Here is a 27,839-nt window from a genome sequence, read left to right on the forward strand (position 1 = left end):
TAGGCTGCAAAGAGGCGGCGGGTCTTACCGATGATAAAGGCGTAAGAGGCGAATGTTACGTGCAGTGCATGAATGACGATTTATACGTTTGCAATTATGCGAATGATCCGATTGCGCGGTGTAGTTGCTGTACACAATATTGCGTAACCGAATGTGTGACACAAGACAACTGCGGAGATCTTCCGAAGAAGCCCTGCCAGTAATTTTTAGATTAATTAATCCAACTTAATACTTATTTATATTGAATTATTAATAATATATAGCCCAGAAAAATAATTAAATTAAGATCTTATACATGTTTCAATTTCTTTGTGTCATTTTTCACTAATTTGAAGACCTTGAAAAAGAATTATGCATGTATGCATGCATACACAATTACAAAGTCTCGTTTTGTTGGTAAGATTAGTCGTGATTGATTAAATGATTAGTAGACTCTATTTGATGTTTGATTAGTTCAATAACATTTCACGATCGATTTGTATGCAGTTGTGGAGAATGAACATTTTTTTATCTTGTTTGATCGAGAAATTGTGCATCGTCGATACTTCTGTAGATCAACTACACAATATAATGAAATCAATGTACTATGATTTACGATAAGCAACTCCGTTTGCTCAATCACGATCGAGGCCTTCGTGTCAAACAGAAACACGTAGGCGAATTGTTCTCCAATTGTTCATGCCAAAAAAGTTAAAGAAGGATTTTAAGACCGATTTAACGATTCTTCTTCCAATCATTGCTAAAGCCGTAATTTTATGTTCGAGATTGTTACATATAAATTAAAAAGGTAAGTGGTAGAGCCATAATTTTATTTTTGAGATTGTCAAATATATACATAATAAAAAGGTTTTCTAAGAAGGACGATAATAATATAATACTCGAAAAATAACGAATTTTTATATAGAATAAAAAATAAAAATAAAATAAATAAAATAAAATGTGTGTGATTTTTTAAATGTGTTATGGAAAGAAGACTTAATTCAGATTGCTGATTATATACTAATGTAATCTAATTAATAAAATATTTTCCATCTTTGCAGATTATATTATATATAATATATATATCTATATATATAATTATATGTATATATGTGAGAGATGAAATAATAGAGAAAAATGAGGTCTATGATGAAGATGACAGTGACAGCTTTGAGCGTGCTGATGCTGGTGGCCGTATACACCGCCTCCGCCGCAGCACCACCGCCTAAGAGTGGCGGCGGGGAGGTGGCGCGTGTTGTTCACGAGAAGGTGGAAAGAGACGCGTGCTATCTGCTGTGCGTGAATGGCTATTTATGCCTTTGCAATTTGAGTGACGTGGATCAGCGCGTGAATTGCTGTGTAAACTATTGCGCGAGTAAGTGTGGTGGCGGAAATGAATGTGGAGATGTTCCAAAGAAGCCTAATTGTCCCCCTAAGTAGATTTATTTCAAATCATTTTTTAGCTAATTTGAAGACATTGTCAAATAATTAGTGAATTTATATTCTACTAAGAACATTAATTAAACAAATGTTAGAATTTATTTGATTTGATTAGTGCAATAATATTTCATGATCGATCTGCAGTCGTGGAGAATTAACTCTTATGTTGTTTTATCGAGATATTGTGCATCGTAGTTACTTCTATAGATCAACTACATAATAATATTAAGGATGTGACTGGGCTAGGTCGATCAATTGCGCGCCTAAAAACCGATCTATCTGACAAACCAACTTTGCTCAAATTTGAAAACTGTGGTCGACCTGGTATTGGGTTGATGGTTGGCAACCGAATATTTGGTTTCGGAATGCGTTGGTTGATGAGTTATACCTGTCACCTAGTTCACTTAAACTTTTTTTTCAAAATTTGGAGTTAAAAATATTAAACTTTTTTTTCAAAAAAATATAATTAAGAAATTCAAAGTAATTAAGAAAACACACAATTTATCTTATATTTTTTTAATAATATAGTTGGTTGACCGGTAAATATCGATCAACCAACTTTTGATAATATTAGAAACCTCCAACCTATTATAGATGGGTTGGTTGAAATTTTCGAAATAATCCAATGGATCGATTAAAAAGTTAATTATCCACCTAAAAATATGGTCGATAATTACCGATCAACCAACTATATTATTAAAAATTATAAAATAAATTGTGTGTTCTTAATTACTTTGACAATATATGTGTGTGAGGGTGAGTTGATATAATGATGAGGTACAGTAGCACCATGAAGACATTGACAGCAGCCTTGAGCATGGTGGTGGTGGTGGTGGTGGCTGTATCCGCCACCGCCACAGCAGCACCACCGCCGGAGAGTGGCGGTGGAGTGGCGCCTGTGGGTGTTGTATACCGAACAATGACCAAAGAAACGCGTGCTTTCTGCTACGCCTCCGTGACTATTTTTGTGTATGCACTAGGAGTGACCGTAATCCGAAAGTCGATTGTTGTGTAGGATATTGTTGGACTAAATGCGGCGAACAAAATGAATGCGGAGATCTTCCATGGAAGCCTCGCACTGCTTAGTCTCTGTTTGTTATTTACTTATTTATCTTCAAATTAATGATTTATTGGAATTTTAAAGTGACAAATAATTTGAAATAAAAAAAAATACTATGGGAAATAATTAATTTGTAACCCATGAATGATGACTTAAACCTTATTTAATTTGATTGGTACGATTAATTACAATTAACTAAAATAGTTAGGCGTTAATGACAATGACCGCGTTGAGATCGATGGTGGTGGTGGTGGCGGCTGTAGCCACCGCAACATCACCACCGAAGATAGGCAGCAAAGAGGCGGCGGGTCTTACTGACGAGAAAGGCGGAAGAGACGAATGTTACGTGCAGTGCATGAGCGACGATTTATGCGTTTGCAATTATGCGAATGATCCGACTGCGCGCTGCAGTTGTTGTACACGATATTGCGTAACCGAATATGTTTCAATTTCCTTGTGTTATATTATGTTGCAAATTAATTTCAAATCATTTTTCACTAATTTGAAGACCTTGAAAAAGAATTATGCATGTACGCATGCATACACAATTACAAAGTCTCGTTTTGTTAGTAAGATCACTCATGATTGATTAAATGAATATTAGACCATATTTGATGTTTGATTAGTTCAATAACATTTCAGGATCGATTTGTATGCAATGCAGTTGTGGTGAATGAACTTTTTTTATCGAGAAATTGTGCTATCGTCATATTTCTATAGATCTAACTACACAATATAATAGGAGTATAATCAATGTAATATGATTTACATAAGCAATTCCGTTTGCTCAATCACGAATCGAGGCCTTCGTGTCAAACAAAATCATGTAGGCAAATTGTTCTTCAATTGTTCGTGCCAAAAAAAATCAAAGAAGGATTTTAAGACCGATTTAACGATTATTTTTCCAATTAGTGGTAAAACCATAATTTTATGTTCGAGATTATTGATAAATATAAATTAAAAAAGTTTTCCAATTAGTGGTAGAGCCATAATTTTATTTTTGATATTGTTAATTATATACTAAAAAATATTTCTAAGGAGGCTGATAATGATATAATACTCAAAAAATAACAATTTGTTATATATACTAAAAAATAAAAATAAAATATAATTTGTAGGATTTTTTAAATGTGTTATGGAAAGAAGACTTAATTCAGATTGCTGATTATATGCTAATATAATCTAATTTATTAAATATTTTCCATCGTTGCAGATTATGTTATATATATTATATATATATATATATCTCTATATGTAAGTATATATATGTGAGAGATTAAAGAATAGAGAAAAATGAGGTCTATGATGAAGATGACAGTGACAGCTTTGAGCGTGCTGATGCTGGTGGCCGTATGCACCGCCGCCGCAGCAGCACCACCGCCGAAGAGTGGCGGCGGGGTGGCGGCGCGTGTTGGTCACGAGAAAGTGGAACGAGAAGCGTGCTATCTGCTGTGCGTCAACGGCCATTTATGCGTTTGCAATTTGAGTGAAGTCAACCCGCGCGTGAATTGCTGTGTGGATTACTGCGCGAATAAGTGTGGCGGAAGAAATGAATGTGGAGATGTTCCAAAGAAGCCTAATTGCCCCCCCTAAGTAGATTTATTAATTTCAAATTATTTTTCGATAATTTGAATACATTGTCAAATAATTAGTGAATTTGTATTCTACTAAGAACATTGATTAAATAAATATTAGACATTTATTTGATATGAAATGTTAAATGTCGTTTAATTTCAATTTTATTTTTTGACTTTGAACCTGATTTTGACATATTTTTATTTTGATTTTGGCAAAATTCGAAACACGAAAACTGTAGTTATTTGGGTTAACTTTCTAATCCAACTTAAATCCGCTAGATTGGATGTTGTGTGACAAAGTTATGCATGAATGAATCACATTTTGAATTTTAGATACCTCAATACATCAAAGTATATATTTCTCGTTCGACATCCAATTTTGGTGATTCAAGTTGGATTAGAAAACTAACTCAGAATATAATACTACAAATTCTATTTTTCGGGTTTTGCAAAATTTGAAATTAAAAATGATCAAAATCACATTTGAAGTTGTAATGATATTATTAAAGCTCGAACGACATTTATCACATCTCTTATTTGATTTGATTAGTTCAATAACATTTATTTGCAGTTGTGGAGAATGAACTCTTATCTTGTCTTATCGAGAAATTGTGCATCGTCGATACAACTATAGATCAACTACACAATATAATTAGTGTTGGGATTGGGTTGGGCCGATCAATTGCCACCCTAAAAACTGACCTATTCGACAAACCAATTTTGCTCAAATTTGAAAACTGTTGTCGACCCAATATTTTTTGGTTGGTTGATGGTTGGCAACCGAAAATTTGGTTTCGAAATGAGTTAGTTGATAAGTAAAAATATGCACATTATGTGTATTGCCATTGCGCGATCTTCATTTATCAGTTCAAAATAATTATTAATTAATAGCAATTTGCCAAAAAATATAATTAAGAAATTCAAAGTAATTAAGAAAACACACCATTTATTGTATAATTTTAATAATATAGTTGGTTAACCGGTAATTATCGGTCAACCAACTTTTGATAATATTAGAAACCACCAACCCATCATACATGAGTTGGTTGAAATTTCCGACCCAATCCAATGAGTCGGTTAAAAAGTTATTATCGGCTAAAAAATATGATCAGCAATAAATTGGTTGATGAATTAAAATCAACCCACTCCCTCCCCTAAATATAATATATAATCAATGTAATATGATTTACGATAAGCAATTCCGTTTGCTCAATCACGATCGAGGACTTTGTGTCAAATAAAATCACGTAGGCAAACTGTTCTTCAATTGTTCATGCCAAAAAAAATAAAGAACGATTTTTAGACCGATTTGCAATGTTTTCAGAACCGAACCGGCTATAGAATCGGACGACCATTTGGGTCATAGGTTTATAGGGTCGAACTGGTTCAACCGGGTTTTTGATTTTTTTCAATATGCTATTATTTTATTAATTTTAATGTTTTAAAAATATTATTTTCTTTAAATTTTTAATCTCCAACTTATTGTTTTCACTTTTATCAACTTCAACTCACTTTTTATTATATTTTATTGCTTATACTCTATATTTTTTTATTTTTTATTCTTCAAATCCGACAATCGGCCATCTCTATTCGATCAGCCATGATCATATCCGACAATCCTTCGGCCACTTATGACTAGATCCGACCACCCACTACTAAGTCTGTGAAGGTTCGCTCAAATCTAGCCACAAAATAACCAACTCATCGGTGATTCGAGATGTTTTGGCCGAAAACCGGGTTCCTTGACGGACCCGTCGGTTCTCGAGTTTTACCCGATCGAACCAGATTTTGGTAATTTTGATTTTTCTGGTTTTTTTATGTCACCGCTATATTGCCGGGTCACGGTTGAACCGGTCCGACCAGCCAGTTCGGTCCGATTCTAACAACATTGCCGATTTGATGATTCTTCCAATCACTGGTAAAGCCATAATTTTATTTTCGAGATTGTCAAATATATACTAAAAATGTTTTTTAAGAAGGCTGATAATAATATAATACTCGAAAATAACAAATTTCTATATATATATATTTTTTTTTAGAAAATGGGGGCCATGACCCCCGTGGTAGCATAGGCGCTTCGAATCATAATGAAATGTTATTTACGGACACAAAATTGCTATTCGCGGTTTATAACAAAACCTCTCAAAACTTTTAAAAATATCCAAAAACCCCCCAAAACTGCGAATAGCAAAAAAAAAAAAAAAAAAAAAATTCGAAATCAAGCTTGAAGAAGGGTTGGGCTTCGATTTTTTGATGTAATTTCGACTCTTTTATGTGTAATATGCATTGGGTAGGTCGATTACGGAACCAATTTCATGTTAAAAAGCCCTACAAATCGATTTGTAGGGCTTTTTTTTTCGCAAAAAAATGTTCGAACGCCCGAGATGGGCGCCCAAGACGTGTACGAACGCCCGAAAAAAAAATTGCACTAGACGCCCAACTCGGGCGCCCAAATGCACCTTGCACACCCAACTTGGGCGTGCACCGCATGAATGGGCGCCCAAGTTGGGCTTTTACGCGTTTTGGGAAGGTTTTTGGATTTTTTTTAGAAGTTTTGGGGTTTTAGAGCTATAAAGTGTGTTTTTGGGGGATTTTGTTATAAACCGCAAATAGCAATTTTCAAACCGCAAATAGCAATTGACGAATCATATCATACGAAATATATGTGATATTTTAAATGTGTTTAAGGAAACAATACTTAATTTAGATCACTGATTATATGCTAAGATAATCTGATTGATTAATATTTTCCATCTTTGCAGATTATGTTATATATAATATAATATATTTATCTATATATATGTATATGTATATATGTGAGATGAAAGAATAGAGAAAAATGAGGTCTACGATGAAGATGACAGCGACAGCTTTGAGCGTGCTGATGCTGGTGGCCGTATACACCGCCTCCGCCGCAGCACCGCCGCCGAAGAGTGGCGGCGGAGAGTTGGCGGGTGTTGTTCGCGAGAAGACGGAAAGAGATGAGTGCTATCTGCTGTGCGTGAATGGCTATTTATGCCTTTGCAATTTGAGTGACGTCACTCAGCGCGTGAATTGCTGTGTGAATTACTGCGCGAGTAAGTGTGGTGGCGGAAATGATTGTGGAGATGTTCCGAAAAAACCTAATTGCTAATTTAAATACATTTTGTCAATTTATAATTAGTAGTGAATTTATATTCTACTAATTATAACCTATAATTTAGAACACAATCCCCTATTATAATTTGTCCTATTTTCGCAAGGCTGGTCGTGATTAATTAAATAATTATTGGACTTTATTTGATGTTTGGTTAGTTGGATAATATTTTTGGTCTGATATGCATTTGTGACGAGAAAACTCGGTATTTTCTTGATTTATTGACGTGTTTTATTGAGAAATTGTGTGTAATCTTGTTTGCTTAATCTAGTGGTTAAACAAAATCACGTTTAATTTAATTGATCCAGAATATAGGGGGCCTTACCCACTATGGCCCAGCCCAAAAACCATAATTCTAATATTTAAATCTTCATGGAAAAAATTATAGTTTTTGTCCCTTAAGTTTGGATTGATTTCACATTTGGTTCTTCATATTCACAGAAAATACATTTGATCCCTTATGTTTCAAAAATTCAACATTTTTAGTTATTTCTGTAAATTTCCGTTAAAACTAACAGAATCAACCGTGTGCCCATCACTGCCTTAACTAACGGACCAAAATTGTTAAATTATATAAAAATGAGGGACCAAATATGTTTTTTGTGAACATGGAGGACTAAATGTGTAATTGGTGCAAAATTGAGGGGTGAAAACTGTAATTTCTCCCTAATCTTCACCATAAATTTGTGAACAAGATTTGTGGCGGGATTTTGACAAAAACTGAAAAACCTTGTTTTTGCGTGGTGCCAAAATTTCTGGACGTGTGTTATTGCGTGCTAAAACACGTACACATTTGTATGTATATATATATGAGAGAGAGAGAGAGAGAGAGAGAGAGAGAGAGAGAGAGAGAGATGAGGTTGTCAATGAAGAAGATGACAGTGATGGCATTGAGCGTGGTGATGCTGGTGGCCGTATGCACTGCCGCTGCCGCAGCACCACCGCCGGAGAGTGGCGGAGGAGAGGCGGCGGGTATCGTCGGCGAGAAGGTGGACAGAAACGCGTGCTATCTGCAGTGCATCAATGGCTCTTTCTGCCCCTGCAATTTGAAGGACGTCACTCGGCGCGCGAATTGCTGTGAAAAATATTGCGCGAAAAAATGTGGTGCTCGAAAGGAGTGTGGACATTTTCCAAAAAAACCTAATTGTCCTGATTTATAGATTATATTATATATAATCCAAACAACTAATTACTACTAATTAGTTGTTTAATTTGTACTCAATAAAAATTAATATATCCTCTATTTCAAATCATTTTTCAACTTGTTTGTGATATATATTTTATCTTGATTTTTAGAGCAAAATATAGTGAATAAAGTAAACAATTGCAAATCATTTAATTTTTTTTAAAAAAAAAACTTTCATTAATTACGAAATAGATGTTTACACGAGTATTAATGGAGAGACGACTGATATAAGTTGACTTACTGGTCAACTACTCCAGCACGTTTAACTCAAAACGAGAATCTAATCGGAAGTGCTTTGGTATTTGTGTGGAATTTGTGAACCTTGTTGTATGGCAAAGTGCATCTAAAATTTGCAAAGATAGAAAATATCCAAAATCTTTAGGAAAGTAAATAATTTAAAATTGTAATTACCTAATTACCGGTTATAATATATATTTATTCCAAAATAAATATAAATATTATATGTATATGAGAGAGAGAGAGAGAGAGAGGAGAGAGAGAGAGAGAGAGAGAGAGAGAGAGAGAGAGAGAGAGATGGCGTCGATAAAGAAGATGACACTCGTGTCAGCGTTGAGCGTGCTGATGATGGTGGCCGTATACATCGCCGGAGCGGCAGCAACGGCGCCGGTGGATAAACAAGCGTGCTATCTGCAGTGCATCAATGGCTTTTTTTGCGTTTGCAATTTGAATGACGTGAATCCACGCGCCGATTGTTGTGCAAAATATTGCGATAGTAAATGTAGTAGCAGAAATGATTGTGTAGATGTTCCTAAGAAGCCTAATTGTCCTCCTTCTTAGATTAATTATATTAATCCACCAATTAATTAATTACTCGTTAATTAGTTGTTATTATTACACCAAAAAAAAAAATATTTAATTTCATATCTTCTTTGAGTTATTTTATCTTGATTTATTTATTTATTTTAACTTATTTTGTAAGAATTTTGTTAATCATTAATCAAGAACCATATATGTTGGAATTTATTAACAAGACCCTTTTGTTTTCTGAAATTATTGTGCAAAATAATAAAAAAATAAAAGTAATTAAAATAATAATAATATTCAAATTTACATACTTTAGATATCACAAATTCCCAAAATTTGTATATTAACAGATTTTTTTTCTTACATATGTAACATAACAAACAGATCAAATCAATGAAATTTATATTGATTAAAGCTAATTAGTAAATTAAACAAATTAAATATTCCAATATATTCATCCCTCTATAGAATGAATTAGGGTTTTATGACCACATGAGTTGATCTATATCTTGCTGCAAATCTATTGAACAAGGCTAGGGCAATGCTTGTAAGTTGCTGAAGATTAAGAACCTTAGCTTTAATCATCGCCTTCGTCTTCCCCCCTAAGGCCCGGCCCGAAAACCCGTCAACGCAAACACTCACATCAGTTAGGGCACTACTCATCCACGTTTGGATATTACTCGCGCGCCACGGGAAATCATTATTATTTCCTCCATCTTCCTTAATCTTTTGGGCCTCTTTAATGCAATTCGTGAGTAGATCGACCCCATCGTTGATTCGATCCAAACACTCCCTAACGGATAAGTAGCCCTTATCCTTTGTTTGGTTTAAGTGATTAGCTACTCCCGTAATATAGGCCCGAGTTGACTCGGCCTTGGCTAGGCTCACCTTCACCGCAAATTGGGCTAGTTTTCGGTGGCTTAGGGTTGTTGTGAAATTAACCGCGTAGTATGATAACGAGCGGATGCATAAATCAGGATAGAGCGTGGTCTGGCATTGTGATTGGATGAAAGCACGGGCCCGTGACTGACGGTGGATAACGGGCCGTTCGGCCCGAACTAGGGTTAGGATCATGAGGAGAGAGAGGATTGTAGCTATTTGTGCCATGATTTGATTTTTTTTTTTATTTCTTTTTCTTGAATGTGTGATTGTGTTGAAGTAGATAGATAAAATGAAAGATGGTGGTGTGTTGGTTTATATAGAGAGGGTAATTAGAGAAAGATTAACATCTTTAAATTGTATTTAAACTAGTAATTAAGTTGTACTCAATTAATATAATATTGTGAAACCCCATGTGTTTTTTGTGGCTTCCACGAACCAAAGTAAGTCAAATTTTTTTGGGGGGGTAAACGAAAATTCTTAATTCATGTTGGAGTAATTTGGTAAATAAGTAACCTTTTATTTAATTTAAATAGATGATATAAGATTGAAAGTAGACAATGCTTTGTCTCTCGGTTATTACAAAATTCAAGAAGAATGTGGGTGTGTGACACGTAACCTATTTAGTTTACTATTCCCGATAATATATATAGCTGTTGAATTTGATTTAATGACTCAACCTTGTATGAGATTAGTTTGACTTGGCACCAATTATTAAATATATAAAAAATCTGACATAGGTGCTTGTCAAAAGTACTAAATTACCCTTACATAATCTTAAAATAATAATATATTAATCAAAGTCATAATACAAACAGGCATCTCTCTCCATGAAATTGAAGGATACAACCAGGAAGGGATGAGTATTGAACAGTCTTGTCGGATATATTTATTTTAATTTTGCTTAGATTTAGACTCAAATAAATTTGGTCCATTAGAAAAATAAATAATTGTGTCAGGTAATAAGCTTACTTAAACCGACTGATAACCAGTATATTATATTATATTATAATATATTATATAGGGTAAATTACGGAAAAAAACCCTAAACATAGGCTAATAACAAAAAACACCTCATATATTCGTAACTATCAGAAAACCCTTGAAGTTTGTTAAAAAAAATCTTTTGTATCTTTGAAATTTGAAACATGGGCGAACGACGGGAATTGAACCCGCTCGTGGTGGATTGGCAATCCATTGCCTTGATCCACTTGGCTACATCAACACCTCTCGTACCCCCTAACAGTGCGATTTTTCATGGATTTTTTTTTTATTCTAGGAAATGGATTTTACACAATTTCAGATATTTCTTTTATTTATCACCTATTTAACAAAAGATATAATAAACTGTGCACATTTTATGTTAAAAAACTCGATCAATAATAAATCAAAGGGGGATTTGGTTGTTACGGATAGGTAGGGGTGTTTTTCGTTATTTATCCTAAGTTCAGGGGTTTTTTCTTAATTTAGCCTATTATATATATGTAGGAGAGAATTAATTAGAATCATGTGGGGTGCAGGTGCAGCAGATATCATGGGCCATACATAACGCATCGTCGATCATAGTCAACGCTTCATCCCGTGCAAATCAAGAACAAGGATATTTTGTGTAGTTATCTGGTGAAGGGCTTTATCTCCATTAATTTATTAACATGACAAATCATTAACACATATTCATACTCTAGGTGTCACGTGTGCCTGTGTTTTCCTCCACTTGCACTAATTTATAGTATCAAATATTAATTTTTTTATTTTTGAAATAGAAATAGCTGCACGTACAAGGAAATAAAACTAGGATGCCAAATAGGTAATATATGATCTATGTAGCACAGACACAGAAATGACGATTTGGGGAAACGTATACGGGGAAAACGACATGTTTCTAACATAGGAGTACGGGAACCTGGAGAAAACGCGTAAATATTAAAAGTATATATTTATAAATATTCTATATAAGTTTTTATTTATATATATTTTTATACAAACATATTCAAATAAATTTTAGTATCGACTATCAATTTATTATTGATCAATTTTTCATGTGAATAATTTGGGAAACAACAAAAGTATTTGACATTTTGCTATTCAAACTTTTTAGAAATTGCAATATTGCTCATACGGTGTCCGACAGGTATCTTCGAGTTTCCGACAAAAAACAGTTCCGAAACACGGAAACGATAAAAAAATGAAGTTTTCTTTCTAGATCTCTCTCTATGGATCCATTCTTCTATATAGGGCTGGGCAAAAATTACCAAATACCGATTACCACGGTATACCTGCCAACAATTACCGAATAAATACCGAACTATCGGTTACCACTACATTTGGTACGGTATCGGTACCGTACCATTATCTTACGGTACGGTAGCTGTATTGTATCTTCAATACCATGGTAATACCGTACCGTACCGTAACTTTGTATTTTAAAAATTAGTTAATATATTTTACCCTTTATATTGTAAATATAAAAAATATAGTCAACAAATATTATAAAATAAAAATAAAAAACAAGAATAAAGATATGATACATCCTATATATATTATATATACATAATTCTATTTTTTTATTATTTTTATATATTTATGCAAACTCAATATTTAATTTGGTTCTCGTTAAAGTTGTATATTTCACTTCACGTACTTCTTTAGTTTCAAAGTCCAACTAATCTCTTATTGGTGGAATATTTTTTGCCATAATTTTCTTCTCCCTTTCTTTCCCCCCCTAAGTTCTCACCCTTTTGTTTCATTTGCATTATTACAACATAATTTTATTTATTTATCTTACTTAAACCATGAAACTTTTTGCTCATTAGTTTCTATAATTTTGCTATACATATCTTAGTAATCATTAGTTAATTGAAGCAACATACGCTATTACGGTCGTATAATGTATATTCATGTAAATTGTTTGATTACCATATTCATTTGCTTAATTTGTTGTATTTATGCATTTAATTAGTATTCATCTTAATTATTGTATCATCCGAGTTCATCAACAAAATGATGTACGGTAGATTACCACGTACCGATCATACCGTACCGAAACTAACGGTATACCGAATAACGGTATACCGCAATTGTTGGTACGGTAACGGTATAGAATTTTTCAATACCGAAAGATACGGTAGATACACGGTATTGAACAAATGTTCGGTAACCGTACCGAAACCACCCCTACTTCTATATGTCTACATAGACTACTAGGGTCAAATGAATGCCTACATACATTGAAACATGCATCAAAATGAAAATACAACATTTATCTAATCTAATACACACATCCACATGAATGTGTGTCTTAGTTTTATGTGTAAAAGAAAAGATATAGATTAATTATTATACCTAATATGAACATTTTGTATGGAGGGTATTATTGTCATTCTTCATCAGACGAAGAAGCATCATCAGTGGGGCCCGGATATGCCGGTAAGCTCATAATCCGTTTGTCGACGACAGGGCCTCCAACCGAAAAATGATATATACTCTGATACTTCATTCCTTTCAATCCAAGAATTTCATGCACTGCCAATATTTTCAAAATAAAGTTAGAATAAACAGAATTTAATTCGAGAAAATCACAATCGAAACTAAAGAATATTACAGAAATATGAAATCTGCTGTATTACATACGCCAGTCAAGTCAAAGTATGAGAATTTGATATTCAAAGTCTTCTTATATTTTTAAAGATTTACCAATCATGAATCATACTAAACATATTACAGTAATGTAATCGTAATCTATCGTCGTTTTACCATACGAAAATCGTACTGTTTGTCAGTCGTATCACCAGAAGGGAAAAAAGAAAAAAAAAATCGAATTCAAAGTCGTTTCGTCACATAAAAGATATACTATTCGTGGATCATCTTACGATATATACTCAAATATGTAAGGAAAAATACTCGATAATATGATTAAATTCGAATATCATCCGACTATGGTAATATTTCCAACCAGAATTCTTCTGCAGCATTAATTAGCATAAGAAAAGAATTACTAGAATATTACACCACATGTTGAATTCGCTCCGTTTTACACCTATATATACCAAAGCGATTCTCCTAGAGAAAAACACACTGAAGGCACTAAAAAATGCCTCGCAAGAACACAAAATATGTACAAATTCCGAGCGAGAAAACCAGAAAAATAACTCTAAGAAGAAGGCTCGATAGTTTGTTTAAACGAGCAAATGAGCTATCAGTGTTGTGTGGCATAGAGATACTCATAGTCGTTCATAACCGTAACGAAGGCCATTCAACACTATGGCCCACACAAGATAAGGTTGTGGATGGAATCACAAAGTTCTTGAACTTTCCGGAAAGAGAAAGAATCAAGAAAATGGTGACGCAAGAGAAGTTCTTGACTGACAAAGTGCAGGACTTAGCTGGGAAATTGCTGAAGCTTCAAAAGAAGAACGATGAAACGGAAATGGGGCTGCTCATGGGTCAACTCATTGAAACGGGTACAACCCACGATGCACTCGATGCGAGGCGGGTTAATGGGTTGTACCGTTTGGTTGAAGAGAAGCTGGAAAAGCTTCGGAACAGGAGAGAGGAACTTTATGCAATGAGAGAATACAACTGCTTTGGTGGTACGGTGAGTGGTGTTAATAACAATAATAACAACGTCGATTTGTTGAACGAAACTGAAATGGAGATTCGAGCGAATGAAGTTACAAACTCGTTCGTCGAAGGAAATCGAGGCGAACTTCTTGGTGAAGTGTGGCCTATGATGTTCTAGTTCAAGCACCAAGAAAGATTGTTTTCAAACCAACAAACCCTCTGAAGCCAAAAAAAAAAAAAAAAAGGAGTACACATCGGCATTCTACCTTTTGATATTTTAAATTCCGCAGGAGTAATATTATGTAATTCCATTTAAATTAATACATTCTATTTGCATTTACCAAAAAAAAAAAAATCATTTCATGTTAAAGAAAATCAATGCAAATTTTTTATCTAAATGATAGCACTTTTATAACCTTTTGCAACAAGCATGACTCCATTTATATCGAGATTCGAACGATCTGTTTTCGTGTTTCTGTATTATAAGATTGGCGAAAAAGTGATTCACTATCCAAACCATCACATTTTTCACAGTTTACTATCTACTTCTGTTTACACTACCGTTTGAAGTATAGAACCGGTTTCACACCTTGTCTTCTATACTCACTACCAACATTCATGGCACGTGTCGCACTTTGTCATGCAAACTATGCAAGATTTCTCACTTTGCCTAAGTGTTGAAAAAGTGACAGTTTGCATGGCAAATAAAGATTCAATTCAATTAAGATCAGAGTTTTGTTCTTGAATTTTAAGATATAACTCAACGAGGATAAACACATCAAGATTCCAATAAGGCATTGATAACATAGAACAGGAATGGTGAAAAAGGAATGAATGCATACCAGGATCATCGAAAAAGCAACCTATTCCAGTAGCAGAAACACCAACTGCAAGTGCTTCGAGATAGAGAACTTGACCAAGCACACCACTTTCCCAAAAAAGTCTCGGATACATCCAAGCTCCCGTTTCCTTCAAAGTTGGCTCTAAATGAGCCACCATACCAAGGCTGAAGCATCCATCACTAGCAATGTCCTGTACAGTAATGAAAAACATTGTTATAACTTAGAAGCGAGAAGTATCAATAACAGAGGAAGTTATCAAAATTTCCAGCATTTTTTTCTCAAACATGATTGTTTGCTGAGTTGTCATGCGATAAATACTATAAAGTCAACAAAATTTGGCTCGAACAATTGATTTTCATATAGCTACATGTCATCTCCAACTCGGAGAAGAACTCCCCAAAGAAATGATTTGTCTTTTTTACTGTATTCTCTTAACAATTTTTAGCCCCTTGCACCATTCCAATCTACAAACCTCTGTGCAATACACTTCGGTTCAGCGGATTCCTTAGTTCAAACGAAAATATGTATAAGAGAAGTGGATGTAAAATAAATGGCCTGACACATGATGCAAATCAACCATGATATTCAATATGATATGATGTTAGCTTAGAAGCAATTTATATCAAACCCCTTCACCGAAATGTCGATTTTGCAGTCTCGAAAACCAAATTCCCGTAGCTATTGAAAAATCTATCTAACGAAATTCCAATCCCTCGTACAAATAAGTGGTATGCAGAATCTTGAAAACAGGACAAGTTCATTATAATGCCAATAGGCATGCATACATACCTGATGGCACGAAACCCGTTTCGAAATCTCTCGAACATCTCCTCGTTCGAGTTCATACAAAGGAAGATCATCGGGGCATCCATCTGGCTTCACCCACTTAAACTCCGATCTTGTATCTCTCTTAAGCTCGTGAAAATGGTCCTCATTCCTCACCAAAAAGTACAACCCATTCGACAAACCCACAACCCTATGAACAAAAAGAACAGCATCAACTTCAGAATCCCAAGGCAAAGCTCGAAAGGGCAATGCCAACTGCCTCCCCTGCTTCTGCCCACTCTCTCCAAAACCCGATGGCATGCAATGTAATAAAATCTGATAAAATGTTTCTCTCTCCATTACAGTAACACCATCCATATCAACTGCACTCCTCCGTTTCCTCACAACCTCGTTTAGACTAAACCCTCTGTAAGAACTCTCGCTGATCATTGAACTACTCATAAATGGCTGAGGAACTAATTCTTTAGTCATCTTCAATGACTTCTTCTTTACGGCATCGGCCGTTCTATAGATAATATCCCAACATAAATGCTCTTTACTGAGAATATTTCGTTTCCCCTTCCACTCGAGATCCGAAAAATCGGACGAGGCCATTTTCAGCTTCTCGTAATCAATTTCGAATTCGCCTCCGTTTTTGGGGAAAACCAGCAGCAAACAATCGGGATGCTCGAATTCGATCTCGGGCATTTTCCCCCTTACGGGTCTGCTAGGAATGCTGAACTCTCGAGAATTCTTTAGTCCCATTAATTTCTCAATTTCTTCGTAACCTAACCCATCTAAAACCCTAACATCCCACCCGAGCCCAGCCGCAGCCATGGAGACCGCCGCTATCGCGTGGCCCACGTCGTGATTGCAGTACCTGAACGCCCTCTCGCCGTACTTCCACGCTTCCCGCCAGAAAATGGACGAGAATCCGATCAGGAAGGAACCTTCGGGGAAGCATCCGCCGAAAAAATCAGACGGAATTCGAGCCCTAAACTCCAGCGCGTGCTCCTTCGGCGCGTAATGCGCGACGAAGGAGTGGTCGGAGAGGGAATCCACGGCGGGCGAGATTATGTAGGCCTCCGTCGGGTGTAGATTGCCGCTGCTGGGATTCACGCGCAGCGACCACGTGGAAAACCCGATTGTTTTCCACGCGGATAAGGCGAGTGAATTGTAGAAGAGCTGAGAGACGGTGGTTCTGGTGAGTGGTTTCGGGGGAGGGAACGAATTGAAGATGGAGGAGTACGGAGGGGAAATTTGGGCTTCGTCGGAGGAAGGGTGGAGGAGGGGGAGGAGAGGGGCGGAGATGTAGCGGCGGAAGGGGTTGGGCTGGTTCGCCCAGTCGAGGCCGTGCGGGCCACGCGCGTAATTGGTGAACGAGTGCTTTGTTTGGGTATGATATTTCAATACCTGGTTTAAGAGCTCTTGTTCTTTCTCTTCTGTAGCTTTTTCTAGTGATGACGTGGACATGCTGGCAGAAGGTACGAGCTTTGCGGCGGCGGCGGCGGAAGGAGGCGGGAAAAACAGGCGGCGGGGCCGGTGGAGAGAGATTGGGAACCGGTGATGTATGAGAGACATTTTAGGAAAGGTTTTGGAATGTTCCATATTCCAATTCTCTTTCACATTAATCAAATCATTTTTCAAACTTTTTAAATTATATAATATAATAATATAATAATATTTGAGCTTGATTTAGTAATCATGCAATTAAGTCGAGTTTGAACGAACTTTAATCGTGTCGAAGATGAATCGAGCTCAAATAGCTTCGGGCCTCGTTTACTTGCTACTAATAGGTTTGATTAAATAAATAATAATATTTAGTAAGATGTTTGGTTGGTAGGATTCAACATTACTCAAGTTCGCTACTAAAGTTGAAGTCGGCAATTACTACGTCATGAAATTAGTAACACCATTCCCCTTGCGATTAATTTTATAGAGGTGGCTACAATGGAAAATTACAAATTTATCCTTAAAATAATAATTTAACTTTATTAAATAAGAAACTTTATAGACAATTTACATATAATAACATTATTTAACAAATTTAATACAACATATAATCTAAATAACGAAACATATTATTAACTAATAACTAGTTAACTAGTAGAAAATTAATCCAATCTAATTTTATCTAATTCAATATAAATAAGCAAACGAGGCCTCAATATTTTATAAATATTTGTATATTTATTTTCTCATCGAGCTCGAGCCGAGTTTCATAACTTATACACGGAAATAATAAAATTATATATTTTTATTTAATCCTACTTATATGTATATTATGTGTAATAACAAATAAATAAATAAAATCGATATGGGCCGACATTAGATAGGGCCGGGCTGAATTTGCAGAAAAATTGTCCATTAGGATTGCCATTTACTATTGGGCCTAATATAATTTGCCTTGCAAGCTGGCCCGAGACAGCGGCCCGCTTGCCTTTTATATTTTTTTTTCTTTTTCTTTTTTATTTATTTATATTTTATTATTATTCATTATAATTAAACATTATTGTATATAGATCTCATTTGGTTGATAAAGGTAATTATAATTAATTAAATAATTTGAACTTAATTCTTCATTAGTTTAATTTCTTTTTTTAATAATGAAAGAATCTGTAGCCAGCCGTATAAGTGTACTGATTAAAAATCCACTCTCGTGTTTAATTTCAAATTATTACGAAGGGGCTATTTCACAAAACCCCCTCATTGTATTTCGGCAGAGGGATAACCCCAAATTTAAATCACATATTTGAGATAAATCCAAATAATTCAATAACCCTATATTACCCCTATAGTGGCACGTGGTATTTATTAATGAGCCAAAACTTGAAAAATCACCACCTATTACCACGTTGCCGAAACAACTCCTACAATTTCTCCAAAAAGCCCCACTAATCAAGCAACAAAATTCAACGGGGGAAGTATGTTCTTAAGTTAAATACCATTATTATCTCTGCAATTTTCGATATAACCGACCATGAAGAAGGCGCCGACAAGAAGTATGTGTTCCTTTTTTTTACGATAATTTCAGATTCAAAACATCTACGAAAAAAAAAATGCAAAATTTTAATTCTGACTGTTGCAATTTTTTTAGGGGAACGGAAAGCCAATATGATGAACGGCATAAGGACTTTAGATGCAGGCACAAATTACACTACAATCTTTTTTTGTTGATTTTTCGGAGCTCTTTTTCTGTTTAAATTTAATTAGTCGATTAGTGTAATCGTAGTTGATTATGCTATTTGATATTGAAAATTATTGTAGTTAAAGATTGTATTACACTTCCAATACGGAAAATCAAGGAACTACAATGTTTGTATTAGATCAATTCCACTCTGCTATCAACAAAAATCCACTAATTTACATAAAATAGTTGTTTTTAAAGTGAATTATTTGCTCAGAAGAAAGTGGGTTTCGGCAACAGTAATTTTGGATTCATGTCTTTCATGTTGTGTGTTCTTTTCAATATACATACATTACTTAGAATAGTTGTTTTTAAAGTGAATTATTTGCTTGAAAATAGTGGGTTTCAGCAACATGTTTTGGATTCATGTCTTGTATGTGATTTATTCTTTTTAAACATGAAAACCACTCTGTATAAACAACTATATAAACATGAAAACCACTATGTATGAATAGCTATATAAACATTAAAACGACTATGTATAAACAACTATATAAATATGAAAACCACTATGTATAAACAATTATATAAACATGATAACCAGTATGTATAAACAACTATATAAACATGAAAACCACTCTGTATAAACATCTATATAAACATGAAAACCACTCTGTATAAACAACTATATAAACATGAAAACCACTATGTATAAACATCAATATAAACATGAAAATAGCTCTGTATAATTACAAAACCACTTTTCTAGCTAGCAATATATTTATAAATATAATATTGAGAGATTAATGAATGAGCAATGTGTAATATTGATTAATTACAGATAAGTAGTCTGAGTTTTCAATTTTATGGATGATTATGTTGCAAAGAATATGATATATATGAAGTTCGGACATTGTTAAAGATGTTGATGTATGTGTATTCGCACTGTATCTTAATTAATTGTTAAAGATGATTGATCGGCAATATCATTAAATTTTCTAGAGCTTTAATTAATTAAATCCACTACAAATTAGCATAATGCACTAGTAAACTAAATTCACAAAACCCACTACACAAATTTACTTAATTATTCACTACAAAACTCACTAAGAGATTCGCATAATCCTACAACCACCACAAAATAAATTCATATTGTTCGAAATAAAATGACATAACTTATTTACTTCAAACTTTTTCACTGTAGAAACAAACGAAAAACACCATATGCAAAGTGAGTATGTATTTTTTTCCATATGAAAAAAAGAAGAATTGAACCTTTTCATCCCTGATTGCATTTCACAATTAAAAAATCTCTTTCTTACATGTCCAGAAAAAAAAATTAGAAGTCTAATTGAAAACCATAAGGAACTCGACATAATCGAAATATTCAAATCGTATGAACCAAACGGAAGATGATCCGAAATTCGAAATTTCGACATCAAATTTTAGAGGAGGCAAACGGATCTAACGGGGTGAGATCCGGCAGCTACCTTTGGAGAAGAAGCCCAATTTGCAGATACGACGTCGTCACGTCTCCATTGAACCAAACGGAATATTGATGGCAATATTTTTTATATGGGAATATGTATCATGACGCCATTAGAGAAGCATCTGCACTATAAGTTTGGTCAGAGTCGTCCAAGGCGGCAATTTCTCGTTTGGATCAGACGCGTCCACGGTGGCGGCAGTTGCAGTAGTATTTTTCGAGGTCACTCGATTCGGCAATGGAGGCGAGGAGCTGGAGATAGAGAGAAATTGAAACGACAAAGAGAAGAAAAAAAACAAAGGAGGGAGAGGCGGAGAAAACGTGTGATATAGGTTTTGGCAAAGTAAGGGGTATAATTGTATTATTAAAATTCAATATTAAATTTGGACTTATGTTAAATAGGAGAAAAAAAAATGGATTTATCCAAAGATAACTTTCAAATGAGGGGGTTTTCCCTAATAATCCCTATTACGAAATCGTAAACTATATGTGCCATAATTAACCAATACACTTAAATTCGTATCAGATCGCATAATTTTGTTTTGACCAGTCTTATATTGGCAACCAGACGGAATATAGTAATAAGGGATAAAAATTGGCAAAGGTGGATAATCTCCTCATTTTAAATTAGGTGTTATTGGCTAATGCGTGTTGTCCTAATCCAACTTTATGACAAGGATAATCCTAATCGCAACTGCACTAAATTTCCTTTGACCAGTCATAAGTAGTATCTGATATGAGCAATTTAATTATAATTTCCATTTATGACGTCATATTTTGCTGTCAATTTATTGAATCTCATTTAATTTCTACACATATTGATATTGTACCGTTACTATAGTAGATATTTTGCAATAATAAACATAAAAAAAAAAGCAGATTTTTGCAATTACTTTTTCTTTTTTTTTAGCAACGATCCAAAATCCGGAATCCCATGTTTTCAGTTTAAAAGCTGAAAACAGCTTATCAGAAAGCTGCATGTATCCTCTGCTGATTAGCGCCAAATACAGCATAGTAAACCCGCCCCTCTTTTCTCTTCCCAATACAAATCTCACACACACACACATACACACTTCTCTCTCTCTCTCTCTCTCCCCGCCTCCTTCATCGTTTTCCTCTCACTCCGGTAAGTCTCAGTTTTTTTTTTTTTTTTTTTTCCTAATCTTAATTTGCCGCGTTTTTTGATTTTTTTTCCTCTTGAATTTGCTTGATGTATCTGTTTTTTTTTTTCCCGATTTTTTTTGGGGTAGATCACTTTGCGAAATGAAATTCGGAAATCTGTAGTTGTGATTACCTTATAGTGTGTGAATTAGGATATAGGAGTGAGGAGAGGTAATCTGGCAATGAAATTGGGTGAATAATTCCTTTTTCCATTTTGCCCTATTACTCGATTTGAATTAAAATTTGCATTGTCTTTCTGTTATGTGGTTTCGATACATTTCCAAAAATAAGAAATAGTTTATTCAAGGTGTGTTTGTTAATTGGGTGCTGCTAATGAAGAAATTACAGAGCAATTTTCAGTTCAATTAGTAAAAAAAATATTTGATTTGAAAAATATATTTATGAAATTATTTGTTCTTGTGGGTTGGGTTAGATAATTTGAAACCCAGAATCAGAAAGAATGAATACCATTGGAAAGATGGGAATTCATCACCTGCGGAAGCTGAATGCCTCGAATGTTCCCAAAGATTTGATAGAGAAAGGTCAAAATCGCGTTATCGAGGCGTCCCTTACGCTTATCCGGGAGAGAGCAAAGCTCAAGGTATTATCTGATTTATTATGTTTCATATTTGTGTCTATATATCTTCTTGTCTCTCATGTTTAACATAATCTGTTTATAAAGTAGTTCGAATCCGTAATTTTTTTTTATTAGACATGTCAAAATGTTCTGTTTCAGATGCCGAAAATGGTAATGATAAGTAATACCGAAAAATCGATATTGTGAATAAAATACCTTGAAGGATATTTCTATGTGATATTCTCAGGATTTCTGATTTTTTCCGCATATACGTGAGAAATTGATTGTTTCTATTGATATCTAATATTATTTTTACTACACAAAACAGGGGGAACTATTACGAGCTATGGGAGGTGTAGTGGCGTCAGCATCTCTCCTTGGAGTTCCTTTAGGACACAACTCGTCCTTTCTCCAGGGGCCGGCATTTGCACCTCCTCGTATAAGAGAGGCCATTTGGTGTGGCAGTACTAATTCTACCACAGAAGAAGGTATCATTTGTATGCCTAATCAGTCATTCACTTTTCAGTTTGGCCTAAAAACTATCGTTCTTGAGAAAATTTATTTCAGTAATTGAGCTTTAATCGAGCCGAACTTTTAATTTCAGTAATTGGGATTCCAACCTTTTTACACATTTTAATTTTATTTTTAAGAGTTGAGGTTCGAGTTGCGCTTTCACGCCTTATCAAATGGAGAACTTTGTTCAATCTTGGTTTGTTATGTTAATGAATCAAGCTCAAACAAGCTTTTAACGATCAATCTCGAGTCGAAACGAGATTGCCTCGAATGCGTAAACTTTACACCATAGTTTGATTTTCTGAAGTTGATGTTCTGTAGTGTAGTTAGACAGGGAAAAAAAATAGTCTTTTTAACTTTATGTACGGTTCACTTGCTATATCATTTCATGTATTTTGCCACATTTATTGACAACAGAGTTTTGCTTTCTGTTAAACTAACGGATGCATCCTATTAAAAAAATATTGAAAAATGATGCAGGTAGAGACCTTAATGATCCACGGGTCCTAACTGACGTTGGAGATGTCCCGATTCAAGAGTTACGAGATTGTGGAGTTGACGATGACAGATTGATGAACATCATAAGCGAATCTGTGAAGCTAGTGATGGAACAAGTGAGCTTCCATTTTCAAATGCATCCACGTATTTGGGGTCCTTTTTGCTATAAAAAATTCCTAATTATTTATTTACTGCAATTTGTAGGAACCACTACGGCCGTTGGTGCTAGGTGGGGACCACTCTATTTCGTTTCCTGTGGTGAGAGCAGTGTCTGAGAAGCTTGGGGGACCTGTTGATATTCTTCACCTCGATGCGCATCCGGATATTTATCATTCTTTTGAGGGAAACAAATATTCTCATGCATCTTCTTTTGCTAGGATTATGGAGGGTGGTTACGCTCGAAGGCTCTTGCAGGTAATCTGTTTTTTTTCCAAATTTTTTTTCGGTCGTGTATTTATAATTTTATATATGCCATATTACATTTCTTGTGAATGTCTGCATGCTTAAGTTAAATATATGTGCCCGTATGTGGTAGTCATCTAGAACCCTTTATTTCTAAGTTGTCATTGCAAAATCTTGTCCTTATTTTCTGCAGCTGAAGTTTGCTTTAATGCCACAATTTTTCTTTTATCTTTTTATTTTCTCCATGTCCTTGTAAAATAGCTCGATATAAATGAAAGCATTATCGTCCAAGTGTTGTCCTATGCAAGTTGATGGGTTTTTAGCTTCCCATTAGAAAAGAATTTGATTGAATCTCGACGAAGTACTAATAATGGTTGCTGCAGGTTGGAATTAGGTCAATAACAAAGGAAGGACGAGAACAAGGGAAACGTTTTGGTGTGGAGCAATACGAAATGCGAACATTTTCCCGTGATCGCCACCTATTGGAGAATCTGGTCTCTCTCTCTCTCTCTCTCTCTCTCTCTCTCTCTCTCTCTCTCTCACACACACACACACACACACACACACACGCACACACACAAACTTGCTAGAAGTGATTAATTTTTCCTTATCTATATAATCTGATTTGTTGGGCAGAAACTTGGGGAAGGTGTAAAAGGGGTGTACATTTCGGTGGATGTGGACTGTCTCGATCCAGCATTTGCTCCAGGAGTATCCCACATCGAGCCAGGTGGCCTCTCTTTCCGTGATGTCCTAAACATACTTCAGAACCTAAAAGGCGATGTTGTCGCCGGTGATGTCGTCGAATTCAACCCTCAACGAGACACCGTTGACGGTATGACAGCCATGGTTGCCGCTAAGCTCGTTCGAGAACTCACCGCTAAAATATCCAAATGACAGCATGATATCAGCAAAAATAGCCCCACTCCCGTTTCTTCTTTTTTTCCTTATGAACAATAATACATTAATACCTAAAGAAACGAACAATAGACTTTTCTTTTAGATTGATAGGTTTCCGTAAACAGCCTTTATAATTACCAGATAAAGAAAGACAGTGCTATTTTGGTTAAGTTTTAGTCATTCATTTCGATTCAAGATAACAGTTCATCGTACACTTTTTACTCTTTTAAGCTACAAACATGGCAAAAAGGTGAGTCTTGAACTTCATCTTCATCTTCATCGTCATCAGATAAGGGTAGAATCGGAAGTTTCCTTCACTTGTTCTCGTTTCTCTTGTTTGATACACTTGAAGCGGTGTGCACAGGTGACGAAAAGAACGAGATCGAAAGCAACCAAAACAGCCGACAAGAAGAAAAACCTGTCCATGTGGCCTTCGTTCAAATTCGCTGGTATCCACCCTTTCTCCCCATTCTTCGAAGTGAACTTCATAACTACAGCTACAATTATCGTACAAAGAAAGCTTCCCAAAGCTGACGATGACATGGACAAACCAAGCCCCAAGCTCTTCAATCCGTCGGGAATTTGCGACGCAAAAAACTCCCACTGCGCCACATATATAAAAGCCTCGGAAACTCCCACGAGCACATACTGTGGAATCTGCCACAAAATACTCAAATCACTCGTTTCTCCTTCGTCAGCATATCTTAACCTAAACTGCTCCACAAGCCCTGCAGCCACCATTGATATGACCGAAATGCCCATCCCGATTCCTATTCGTTGAAGCTCGGACGGAATTTTCGGCTCTTTTTTCACGAGTTTGATATATAACGGTACGATTATTTTCTCGTAGGAAATGATGAAAGTTGATGTGCTTATAATATCGAATGCAGTCATGCTGGCTGGAGCTATGTGGAAGTTTTTCGATATTTTAGTGTTCATTGCAGAGCCTTGCTCGACGAAGAGAGAGAGGACTTGTACGAACACCATGGATGCTACGGTGGTGCAGAACCATATCGGGAGGAGTCTTAGTACGCATTTGACTTCCTCCACTTGTGTGACTGTGCATAGATGCCATGGATTCGGAGATTGGCCTTTGGTGGATAGTAAGATCTTGTCTGAATTTGTCATTACAGCTGCTCTGTCAAGATACCTATTTCCCAAGGAATAGTAAAAAAAAACAATTGGTTTATTTCAAAAATTAAAAATGGGATTGGAAATCGGAATCTAATATGTATTCCAATTTCGTTCCAAGAAATTGGAAAAATCGGAAGCGGAATTTTCGGAATTTCTTTGGAAAATTTTAGAGTTAAATCATGTCGAGGAAACGAAAAAAAAGGTAATGTTTGTTTGTATTTCAACGGACTTACTTGAAATCACCCGTGTGGGGTATCGTTCGAGCACATTCGTTTTCGCCTTCGTAAAGCCCTTCTCCATTTAACGGCACATTAACTTCAAATTTCCTCACACAAGCAACAACCACTTGACAAAATCTTGAAATGGGATTACCACAAGGCTTATAATGTCTATACCTACAAGTACCACTAAGAAGAAAACCCAAAGCCAATACACCACAAAGAGTCGAAACCCAAAATGCCAACACCCATTTCCCGAGGTTTTCGATGTACGCCAGCACGGTTTCTGCTATCAACGACCCAATATTTAGAGCCACGTAGTAGTAGCTGAAAAACGCCGTTTTCGATTTGTTCTCATCGGAATCTTCCTCGTCAAATTGGTCGGCACCCAACGTTGCGAGTGCCGGCTCAATAGCCCCACTTCCTAGTGCAAGTAGGTATATTGATATGTAGAAGCTTGCAACTTTAGCTTGTGATGGTTTGTTACACAAATCTCCAATTTTTCCACAACCCTTTGGTTCAAGCATGAATTCTTGAGTTGACAAGGATAATAGCACCAATCCCTATAAAAACAAAAAAAAGTATTTTCAAGCAAAAATATGATTAATTAAATAATTGGATCTTATTCGTTGTTTGGTTAGTCCAATCTGGACTTTTTTGACCTTATGAGCCCTTATCTCGACCTATTGATGGATCGTATACTAGACCCATCGGTCGAACTATACAAAAACGAGACTTTAGTATATAAAAACGGTAGTTTTAGAAAAAATAAACTAAAGAAAAGTAGTTGTAAGAAGATGACTTACAATGACAATAACACCTTGAAATACAACACAAGTGAGATATCTTCCCAAGTAAGAGTCACTTAAAAAAGCACCAAATAGAGTGCACATGTTAAGAGTTCCCATCCACGTACTAAACGTGTTTGCCGCGTCGGCGTTCGATTGTCCCAACACCGTTTTCGCGAAAAGAACCATGTTTACTTCTGCACCGGTGAATGCAAGTGCAGCTAGTCCTTCGGTAACTGAACCCAAAATCGATTCGTTTTTTTTCATTTCGATTTTAATTTTAATTTTAGTATAGATGAAAGTTAGACAAGTACGAAAATATACCAAGAACAAGGGATCCTGCTCTCCATCGTCCGGTTTTCTCTTTCATTGCCGGTTTTCCGTAAATATCGATCGTTCCGTCTTTCGTGTAAGCATCGGCATTTCCTGTTTCCTGCATGTCATATATCAAATGTATGAATTTTAATTGCAAATTTGGAGAGTTTAAGGTTGTAGTAGTATAGTATATATGACACTCACCATGGATTTTTCAGTGGTTAGTATGAATGAAGTGAACAGTTATTTAAACACTATTGAATGATGTAAAATAAAAAAAAAAATATACTATTGGATAAAAAAATAATATATATTAAATTAAAGTGAGGGTTTGGCAAAGTAATACTAAATCATTGAAAGTTAGAAACAAAGACTCCATTTTTAGCTAAGTGTTTAACTTTAATGATCACCTGTTGCATAATTGAATCTGCACTATGGGCACATATGGTCCACTTAATATATAAAACCTCATTTTTTATATATTTAGGTTGATTTTATTCGAATTTCTTGATTAATTCTTTTTTTTTTCTG

At 35.2% G+C, this 27,839-nt stretch overlaps 5 protein-coding genes across 6 annotated transcripts; 2 read left to right on the forward strand and 3 right to left on the reverse strand.

The window, feature by feature from the left end:
* Positions 1-9,528: 9,528 nt before the first annotated feature.
* LOC105963691 (pectinesterase inhibitor 9) lies at positions 9,529-10,333 on the reverse strand. The gene has a single exon (XM_012988127.2). It carries the CDS (start codon positions 10,248-10,250, stop codon positions 9,618-9,620), a length of 633 nt encoding a protein of 210 aa, XP_012843581.1. The 5' UTR covers positions 10,251-10,333; the 3' UTR covers positions 9,529-9,617.
* A 1,758-nt stretch (positions 10,334-12,091) lies between these two features.
* On the reverse strand, positions 12,092-17,851 carry LOC105963693 (nitroreductase family protein). Its single transcript, XM_088813707.1, has 4 exons — positions 16,214-17,851; positions 15,425-15,614; positions 13,195-13,544; positions 12,092-12,249 (listed from the first exon to the last, which is right to left on the reverse strand). Exons 1-3 carry the CDS (start codon positions 17,795-17,797, stop codon positions 13,399-13,401), a joined length of 1,920 nt encoding a protein of 639 aa, XP_088669833.1. The 5' UTR covers positions 17,798-17,851; the 3' UTR covers positions 12,092-12,249; positions 13,195-13,398.
* Positions 14,106-14,818, forward strand: LOC105963694 (agamous-like MADS-box protein AGL80). Its single transcript, XM_012988130.2, has one exon. The coding sequence runs from the start codon at positions 14,113-14,115 to the stop codon at positions 14,758-14,760; it is 648 nt and encodes a 215-aa protein (XP_012843584.1). The 5' UTR covers positions 14,106-14,112; the 3' UTR covers positions 14,761-14,818.
* A 3,714-nt stretch (positions 17,852-21,565) lies between the features above and the next one.
* Positions 21,566-25,023, forward strand: ARGAH1 (arginase). The gene is made up of 7 exons (XM_012988133.2): positions 21,566-21,928; positions 22,397-22,564; positions 22,869-23,028; positions 23,534-23,667; positions 23,756-23,965; positions 24,337-24,447; positions 24,590-25,023. The coding sequence occupies exons 2-7, from the start codon at positions 22,424-22,426 to the stop codon at positions 24,848-24,850; spliced, it is 1,017 nt and encodes a 338-aa protein (XP_012843587.1). The 5' UTR covers positions 21,566-21,928; positions 22,397-22,423; the 3' UTR covers positions 24,851-25,023.
* On the reverse strand, positions 25,014-27,654 carry LOC105963695 (protein NRT1/ PTR FAMILY 7.3). 2 transcript variants are annotated; one of them, XM_012988132.2, is made up of 5 exons: positions 27,513-27,654; positions 27,318-27,426; positions 27,012-27,229; positions 26,221-26,768; positions 25,014-26,003 (listed from the first exon to the last, which is right to left on the reverse strand). In XM_012988132.2, exons 1-5 carry the CDS (start codon positions 27,513-27,515, stop codon positions 25,139-25,141), a joined length of 1,743 nt encoding a protein of 580 aa, XP_012843586.2. In that variant the 5' UTR covers positions 27,516-27,654; the 3' UTR covers positions 25,014-25,138. The 2 variants fall into 2 exon arrangements, with proteins under 2 accessions (XP_012843586.2, XP_012843585.2); XM_012988131.2 differs by lacking the exon at positions 27,513-27,654 and having other exon boundaries at positions 27,318-27,497.
* Positions 27,655-27,839: the final 185 nt, after the last annotated feature.

The sequence above is a fragment of the Erythranthe guttata genome, chromosome 2 (assembly GCF_056151865.1).
Source record: "Erythranthe guttata isolate IM_541 chromosome 2, IM_541, whole genome shotgun sequence".
NCBI classification, from domain to species: domain Eukaryota; kingdom Viridiplantae; phylum Streptophyta; class Magnoliopsida; order Lamiales; family Phrymaceae; genus Erythranthe; species Erythranthe guttata.